A 9149-nucleotide genomic window follows, 5' to 3' on the forward strand; every position below is an offset into this window, starting at 1 on the left:
CAACCTCATAAGCATTGGCAGCCGACAGGGTCCATTTAAAAGCAATCTAAATCATTGGATAGAGTTCCCTCAATAACCACTTCTTTCTGGATGACTAAGATTACGTCTCCACGTTCCATGTTGACCATCGGAACTGTTGAAAGAAATCTGCTGACTCTGGATCCATACATTGTTCAGCCCACAACAATGACTGCCTGGATCATCAAAGTTTTCACCTTCGTGTCTAAAGCTTTCCGACTGACGAAAGACAATAAACCGCGACGCATCCTCCTAACGGCACAAACGTCGCGTGCGTCTGAACGAACAACAGGAATAGACTTTGAGATCGTCACCTGCGATGTCCGTAGTCGTCCTCGAGCCCTCTGTCAAATTTTAACATGACGTGTGTCCTTATCGTTTCTTGAGTCTTAAGACACGGGCCCCCTGGACCCGTTACCGGTTGCCTTGGACAGACCCGTGGACGCGTTTGACTTGGTCATCGTTGGTTTGGTGTCGACAGCGAAGTCGTCGTCGCTGGAGCTCGCTTCCTCGAGCCAGGACTCGTGGCCCGGGCCCGGTTGTGCGCTGACCCTGTCCGACGCTCCCAAACGCTGGGAGTTATCGTGCGTGGTCGTCGCTGTCTTGTCGCTCGTGTACGCCGCGCTGGCAGCGACGGAGTGTCGGCGACGGGCAATTTCGGAATCTGTAAAAAAAAAGTGCGTGACATTCAATGAACAAGTTGGAGAGGTCGACACCTGTGGCATCTGAGATTGAAATTTTTTCAGTTTGAGATTATACAGTTAGACGGACAGTGGTGTATACTAGGGATGTCTCGAACTTCTGCCGAACCTCAAAGTTCAACTGGTTCGGTGAACCTTCGAGCTTTTGACGAAAGTCGATAAAGCTCAATTTTTTAAACAGTGTTGCCCGTTTTTTAAACAGTGTTACACAAGGAAGTATTCAAGTTCTCAGAAACTTAGCCATAAAGAAGTTTTTTTATATTTTTGTAAACTGAAAGTTAGTGTTTACAAACATAAAAACAAACATATGTATACTTTTAATGGTTTAGTTAGTTTATTCTCGTGAAACAATGAAACAGTACACCCACCAAATATTGCACCCCTCCTCCGTCAGGTGGCGTCAGCTCGTTTTCAATTTAGTCGAACTCAATCGATCTTTTGTCGAACTTTGCGAGAAAAGTTCGAAAAAGTGGAATCTAGTCGACCTTGAACCTTGGCAAGATAGCAAAATCACTAAATGTAAAAAAAAAAGAAGAGAAAAATATACAGTGTAGTTTTGCCACAAAAATAAACGACGCGTCGCCGAACGCTGTACATCCACCCAAATGTAGCCCTTGCTGTCCGAACCATGATGCCAAAGTTTTAGAACTAACCGTTATCGTAATCGAGAGTTATTAGTGATTTTTCTTTTTTTAAACTTCAATGGAACAATGGGGCTCGATCTTGGTAACTGGTCCTATTCAGCTCGATGTATTTTTATCGGCCGCCATTTTCCCATTGAAAATTTAAGAAAATCACTTATAACTTTTTATTAAGATAACGGCTATTTCCGAAAGTTGGACTTCTTGTTCGGACACCTAGTGCTACATTTGGGCGGAGAATAAGTGTTCGACGATGCGCAATTTAGTTTTGCAATAAAAAAAAAAAAAAAAAGAAAGCGATGCACATTTTGGACTATTCCGTGTCATTGCTACGGCACGTACCCAGGTGGCTTCCAAGCGTGATGTGGCCCGTCCCGTGGCCTGCGCTGAGGTCGAGTGACGGCCGGCCTCTCCTGACTGGGGCAAACCTTGGCTGGCAGGGCGACGACTTCCTGAACGGACATCAACGCCCAGGCAAGCAATTATTTGACTCCCTTCCACGAGTGCCATTTTGGCTGTCCTTCCTAGACCTTCGCTAGCCGGGGTTCACAAAACTCCCCGTTTGCAACCTTGAGTTTCAGAACGCGCATGCCCAGACAAAGGACATCACAACGCAATCTAACGAGCTTATTGAATATTTCACGGAAGTGAGTGCCTTTCAATTACCACCTATAGACAATCTAAAACACAAAGGCGACGTGAGTATGCACTAACCGTTCTGAGTGGTGGTACAAAGCAGCAGTTCCCCTATTAGGACATGTTAAGGGTGGGTTGGTTCTTTGATGCAGTAGCTATACGAAGAAAAACTGGGGGAGAGGAGGGTACGAGAGTGCGCTGAGACGTCAGAGCGCCGAGTTCTGATGGGAAGGATTAGTGGGTAGTGGGAAAGGCAAGTTGCCTTCTTTGTCTCCGCCCATCGTCTTCCTCCAATCAGAGCAAACAAGGTCGTCGTCTGCTCCTCGCGCAGTGTCTGGCGTTCGAACGCCGGACACCGGCTAGCCTTTGCGTCTACCCACTAACCCTTGCAATCAGGGGTCGGTGCTCACATCTCCCCCTCTCCCTCAGTTTTCCTACGTGGGCATGGGTGAGTTGATCACGTGGCGACAGATTGACGTATGATTGGTCCAACGAGCAGCACGAAGCTTCCACCCTCACTCTAAAGTACGAGTTCACTTTTTTGCAGAACACGGAGGCAGCGAATCACGGCGAACAGTGGAATGATTCCAATGTGGGCAGAGACAATGAGCATGACGTTTCACTCATTTATTGTCCCTACGGACGTAGCATACATTTCTTTCTTTTAAAATCTAGTCGCATTTTGAGTTTTGTAATTCGCTAGAACCATTACATTGCTCAATGTGATTGGCTGTTTTCGTCACGGCGCTCGTTGATTGGCTATCAAAGGCTAAACCCATCACGCACATAAAATGCGCAGGGTCGCGGCGATTTTATTGTGCGTAACTGGTTTTGTTTAGATCAAAGCGCACATGAAGGCTCCCTAGGGAAGTGCTGTCATCATAGGACTGAACGGACGATAGACCATTTTACTGAAAGAGGGCGAGAGAGAAGAGGGGAAAGGGCTACCAGCGCTCTCCCCCTTGCTGCTGCGTTAAAAAGAGTGAAAGTCCCGGATGAGAGGCTTCGCCGGTGTTAGGTGTATGCGCTGCCCGAACCTCGTACGCGCATTTTTTGTTTTTAACTCCCAAACTTAATTAGAGCCACGGGCTTCGATGTCGACAGTCCTTTGGTCAGCGGGACACCATTGCTCGGTTATAGGGTGCACGAATAACAACAGAAAGCGTCGAATACTGTCCGAGGGCCTGTGTAGCCTGCACGGAATCCGGGAAGGCGAGTGCGGTTGCAATGTCTTTAAGCTTCATCGCTTTACACAAGACCCCGATCTCGGGCGGCAGTGGGTTGCGTCCGTAAACCGAAAAGACCTTTCCACAACCCCAAGACCTTTCCCCAACGAATGGAGCGCGCACCGAACTTAACGCTGTACCGTAGCTAGACATGGGGTACGCTCGCAAAGTACGTGCTAGTTTTCGGGTGATAATTGCTGTTTCAGCTTGTTACTTTTTTTAACAAAATTTATCTTAATATTGACATTTTAAAGTGGTGACACTGACTGATTTTTTCATCTACAACACTTAGTTCAAGGCTCATTTTCGCCGCCGGGTGTGTCTGGATACTGTCGAAAAGTTCTATCGGTTTTCTTGAGTAGCGATTTCCTGCGCGATGCCAGAGAGCCGTGACCGTCACAACGCCGACTAGATTCTTCTCATTTTCAAAATTAGTACATAATGTAGTTGGAAATAAACTATAAATTTCTGTTGCTGAAAGTTGACAGATGTTCATGCATCGATTTCGAATCGCTGAATCATTGATCGACTCGCTCCGGCAAAAGGCCCATCTCGACTTTTCTGTTTTCAGTTCTCGACAAAAGACACACTCATCGACACGGGATCCTAAAATAAAACGTTCATAAACACTTTCAAGCCGGAGGGAGTTTCCTTCGATCGTTCCCTGCAGTATTCTTATTTCATGCGTCCTTGTTCACATTATATGAAGGGAAATTCAATCGATGTCAAATGATACAATACTTGGAGTACTCGCCTCCGATTTCAATCGGTGGTACGTTCAGTGCCGCACTTCTGGCGTCGCCGCGCTGGCGGAAGCCATAATGCGGGGCAACAAACGTTCTCAGTGAGATAAAAAAAACGCCATCCGTGGAACACAAGAGCACAAGATGCGCCCTAAGTCAGATACCAAGCACTTCGGAGTACCCAACTAGCACACCCAACGCGGGAGCGGCGCCCAGAACAGCGCCTTCGCCAACGTTCCTAACCACTCAGCATGGCCGCGGAACCTGACGCTGCCTATAGATGGCGCTACAGTATTCAAAATGGCGCTGCCCGCGATAAAACAGCCTATAAGCCTTTCCAACGCTTATCACCTAGGACAAAAATGCTGAGTCACTGGGCTGTGGACGCATGCGCAGCGTCTCATATTTCGTGCAAGAGAGCTACTGCGCACGCTCAGACCACCTTCCACAAGCCCAGCAGACAAAGATGACAGCGCGCAGAAGGCGATTATTGAAAAGAAAAAAAGTCTATAGATTAGCTTAGAATCATGCGTACTCCGCTTCGAGCACTAAAGGGATCTTTTTGCAGCCGCTGTCCTTCTCACCTGCGGTCTGCGGACGCAGCCGTGGCGCCCAGCAGGCGACTTCTGTGCTGCGGTTGCTGCTCGTGCGGCTGCTGGGGCTGGTTCTCGGCGTCCTCCCCACCTTCCTCGTCCTCTTCCCTGTCCGCTTTCCTCTCCTCCTCTTCGTCTTCATCCTCCTCCTCGTCGTCCTCCTCCCTTCCTCTTCCGTGCTGGGTCACGTGGTGTGCCCGGGCAGCTCTGGCCAATGGGGGCGGCACGGGCGATGGACTGCGGACGTGTGGCAGGGACGCCGACCTGGCGAGGACGACAGGCGCGGAGAAAATAAAAGAACTGTCGTCGAAACCATACGGCGAGCAAGTGCTCCGAAACGCGTCGTATTGTCGCTCGGCAGTCAATGAGAAGCGGCCTTGGTCGATAAGCACACCTAACAGGAACCACGAATCAAGAAGCGTGGACGTGAAAATCCCCGCCGTGCGTTTTTCACGCTGCCAGGGACCATAGAAATCGTTCCAGTGACAAGGCGAAATGCGCCTTGTCACTGGACTGTGAAAGCAGGCGCAAAATACTTCCCTCAAAAGGGCAAGAACAGATGCTCAGAGTACGGTCCACAGCCAAGCCGTGACTTTGCGGCCAAGTATACAATGATGGCAACGACCACAAGACGATGGATGGAATAATCTATAGACAATTCGCTATAACCTTTTGATGTTTTTAATCCAAAAAATATTAACCGTCCCATGGAGCGAACCGGTGTTATCAGCTTTTGAAGCCGCGCTAAACGGCACCTAAATTCCCCTGTCCCATGGAGCGAAGCCTGTAGTCTGTAGCAGCCACCCGATTGGCTGGCGCGCGGAGAAGTTCCAAGGAACGCCACCCCACATAGAAGCCCTCTCCATGGCGCAGCGGCCCGGCCGCCAGTAAGAAGAAGCGGCCGGCCGCAGGGCCAGCAGAGCCAGCCCGGGCAGACTCCGGATAGGCCGTACGGCCAAGCTCACCGCGGCGCGCAGCCTGTAGGAATACGCTACGTATACGAATGCTTTCACATTCCGACACGTTAGGAGTCTTAAGTGTCTTTGTAGTTTTTAATAGCACCGGAAGGAGCCGCTTTTGACAATTAATTTACATCCCCGCGAACTTCCGGTCAAACGAGAGGACAAAGTTCCCACCATAGCACCGCATCTTGTAATGTTCGTGAAATATGTTATGCCCAGTTATCCAGGTGGTTAGCTAAAGGATGGATTAAAGAGATATTTGTCGCAGTTCTTTATTACTTCTGTAAGACCACCGATCCCCTCTTTTATATTGAATAGCACAACATATAAGCTAAATGCCCAACTTCTTGCTTTCCGAGAACTTCATAGGTCCAAGAATTTTGACACGTTTCAGCAGGCTTGGAAGCAGACGTTTCAGCAGGCTCGGAAGGCCTGCTGAAACGTAGCGGCCGGAAGTCTCCTGGGAGCTAAGAGACGGCTAGTGCTTGTAAACAGTAAAGAGGTTTGTAGTATGCCTACTGGAACTTTGCGGAGTGTGCCGATGGCGGCGTCCGGCTCACACAAAGAAAAGCGGAAAAAAACTATAACCAATACAGTTGTTTCAACTATGGTTGGAGGACCTTACAAAAAGCTGTCTTAATCGATGCTCTTGAAGGACTCTTTTCTGCTATAAGACCACTCCTGAGGTTGAATAAGAAGAATGGGGGTGAGCTGGTTGAACAAAACACGATAAACTTTAAAGAACGGGAACAGAGGGGACAAGACAACGTGAATCCCGAAGAATCGTGTTTTTGTTCTTTCATATTTGACCCCACACTAGGATCACAGAAAAATGAAGTATCAGTGCACATGCCTTGGTTGGTAAGCACAGATAGAGCGATGTGGGGAAAACAAGTATCGTGCCCACATGTCTGTCTGCTTCAGGGTGAAGACATTCTTAGTTGCATTGGTAGGCAAGCGCGTGACGTGCTCGCACACTAAGTGCGTGCCTTATGCGGTAAAATGGTCTTTAAGCACTAGCCAAGTCTTCGCACTCAAGCCGAGTCACACAGGATTGCGCGCACAGCAATAGTCACTACAAAAACGATCGGGCAAGATAATGGCTGAGATGTCACAACTCAAGTAAAAGCGGCCGTGAATGAAGGCACTCTAAAAACAAGGTGGACACATAGTACCCCGTAAAGTCAATCTCCTTGTCAAAAGTTGCCGGGAATCAAAGCACGTGGGGCAAGAGCTCGTGCTGCAGAATTCAGAGACACAGGATTCAATCGTACCAATTCACGTTTCGATCTATACAGCTTTTCCACAAGGGCTCAGCCATCTTGAATGCCGTCATTTCTGGTAAGCGTTAAAACATAGTTTAGATTTCTCCACGCCGCTGGAAAATGTTAACGAAAACTGCGTGATCGTCACACATTCTTGTTTTGACTCACCTATATTTTCTCGCATATTTCAGGTTGAACTGTTTGATTATTTTTTTGTTCCGCATACCATATACGGAACCCACGTGACTGAGAACGACTGGAAACAGAAAACGTCTACATATAGGCTTCTCAGCAGCATGCGGTCGTGTATGACTACACACTGCGCGATACACGATGAAAAACCCAGGTCGGCAATGGTACTGCACTGGCTAAATTTATCTTAAACAGCGGACAGATGAGACGTCTTTTGAGGCAGACTAACACCCCACTGTCTAAACATACCCTCAAAACAACTACTTTTATCCCACCTATGGTCTAGGAGGGTAGGTGTAGAATTCCGCGGGAGAGAGCGGTCTCCGATTACAGCCTACAGGGTGCAGCATAATCTGTATGTGGGAAGCAGCGCCACTTTGCACTCCAGGGCTAGAAGAGAAGATGCTAACAAAAATGGCTGGATGGAATGTTTTTTAAAACTCTGTAGAGGTGCTGTCCAGTCGTAAAAGAAAAACAACATCTAGTTTTTTTTAACCGTTTACAGCCTGGTCGGTCGTTTCATTTAGAACCGCTGGGAGATGTGAAAGATCGCCACATCTCTCTTTTAATTCCGTGGTCACACTGCTTAATCCCTACATCGTACAAAGGACGCAGAGTCTCTCTGCCGACATGATGACAGAATTACATCTGCGGACACGCGTCAAGCACGATCGAAGCATGTGTGGTTCATACATATGTGTGTGCTCTAAACATGTGTGCAGACAATTTTTTTATACGACCATGTGACAGGACCGCCATACAAGGAAGAAATACGCCCCCGTAGAGTGTCCGCGCAGACTGTGTCTTGTATAACCAATGCGACGTACAACCGTCCCTCAAGAAAGAAACGTGCCTCAGACATTGTGTGCAGGCTGTCCTTTGTGTGATGTAAGCAGAGTTGCCGCTGTTTTAGCCCACCATAGCATTACGGCCTGGTTTATATAGGAGGTTTTGTGTGCATGTGTGTGTGTGAAAGGGGGGGGGGGGGGGGGCATCTCGGCGCACCTCTTGCGTCCGGGCGGCGGCGTGGAGACGGTGGCCCTGGGCGGCGCCAGGTACTCCGGCTCCCTGAAGTAGAACTCGGACGCCCGACGTCCACCTTTCTTCGGGGCCTGGCGCGGGGACAGCGTGGGCGCGCCGTGCAGCCGGATGACGGGCGTCCTCCTGGGAGCGCTGGACGAAGACGAGCCGCCGCCTGCCGCCTCGGTCATGGCGGCCGCCTGTAGGGTGTCGCCTGGGGGCGAGGTCTAGCGGGCAGGGAAGGACTGCTCGAGGGAGCTCACTTGGCCGGACTCCGGGTCTGCGTTGGCAAAGAAGTAATGTCCGTTAAGAAGGAGACTTTGGACAGGGTCACCCTTGCTCGTGAATGGGTTGACTGAAAATACGTTTATTTATGGTTGACTGGTACGACCGCGACTCTTGCCCGAGGGCATCAAGACGGAAAGGGTGAACAGAGGTAAACGGAATGGGATGATATGGAGTAGACCAGGGGTCTCAAACACGTGGCCCGCGGACTGTATGCGGCCCACGACTCGCTGGGACGCGGCCCACAGGCAACCGGCAACGAATCCCGGTTCCCATGTCTCGAGCGCTAAAAATGGCATGCGCCATAGTGATCTCATCTCGTCGATTCATTTTCGCTCGAAAAGTATCTCTGCTCTTTAAACGTATTCACGCAGGTTATATTTATCTGTGCTCATTTGCCCCTTGTTTCGCTTTATTTTCTGTTTCGCAACTTTTTGTGATGTACAACGATTCCGCTCCTGGACTGCAAGCACAAGCTAGTCTTTGAAAAATGCATCTTGGCTGAGCGAGCACTCGATCCGCAGAAGCAACTAGCAAAAATAAAGCTACGAGCTCGGAATTATTGCCTTGAGAAAATAAAATATAAAGATCGTCAGGAAACCAATATCTACCAAATTAACCGACTGTTTCTTAGAAACATGTTGAGCTTAGTTAATTCTTGTGTAAATTGAGCTACGGGAAAGACAGTGTACTTGCTGTCTTGCCCTATTAAAAATGCCAGCACGTTGGCGGGGTGATGCAATTTTAATTCTTGTTATCACATCAGGTCAGAGCTCAAAGTAGTCATATAAACAATCAAATCTAAAGAAATCATTGGAAAAACTGAGTTTACAAAAAGCACAGAGCACGAGGTCTCTTTCGTGTGGC

The 9149-nt window shown here is 48.8% G+C and overlaps 1 protein-coding gene across 1 annotated transcript; it reads right to left on the minus strand.

Moving 5' to 3' along the window:
• Positions 1–260: 260 nt before the first annotated feature.
• LOC8035982 (protein BFR2) lies at positions 261–8188 on the minus strand. The gene is made up of 4 exons (XM_040206864.3): positions 7983–8188; positions 4550–4822; positions 1703–1812; positions 261–682 (listed from the first exon to the last, which is right to left on the minus strand). Exons 1-4 carry the CDS (start codon positions 8186–8188, stop codon positions 408–410), a joined length of 864 nt encoding a protein of 287 aa, XP_040062798.1. The 3' UTR covers positions 261–407.
• Positions 8189–9149: the final 961 nt, after the last annotated feature.

The sequence above is a fragment of the Ixodes scapularis genome, unplaced genomic scaffold (genome assembly GCF_016920785.2).
Source record: "Ixodes scapularis isolate PalLabHiFi unplaced genomic scaffold, ASM1692078v2 PGA_scaffold5__190_contigs__length_132052651, whole genome shotgun sequence".
In the NCBI taxonomy this organism is placed as follows: Eukaryota; Metazoa; Arthropoda; class Arachnida; order Ixodida; family Ixodidae; genus Ixodes; species Ixodes scapularis.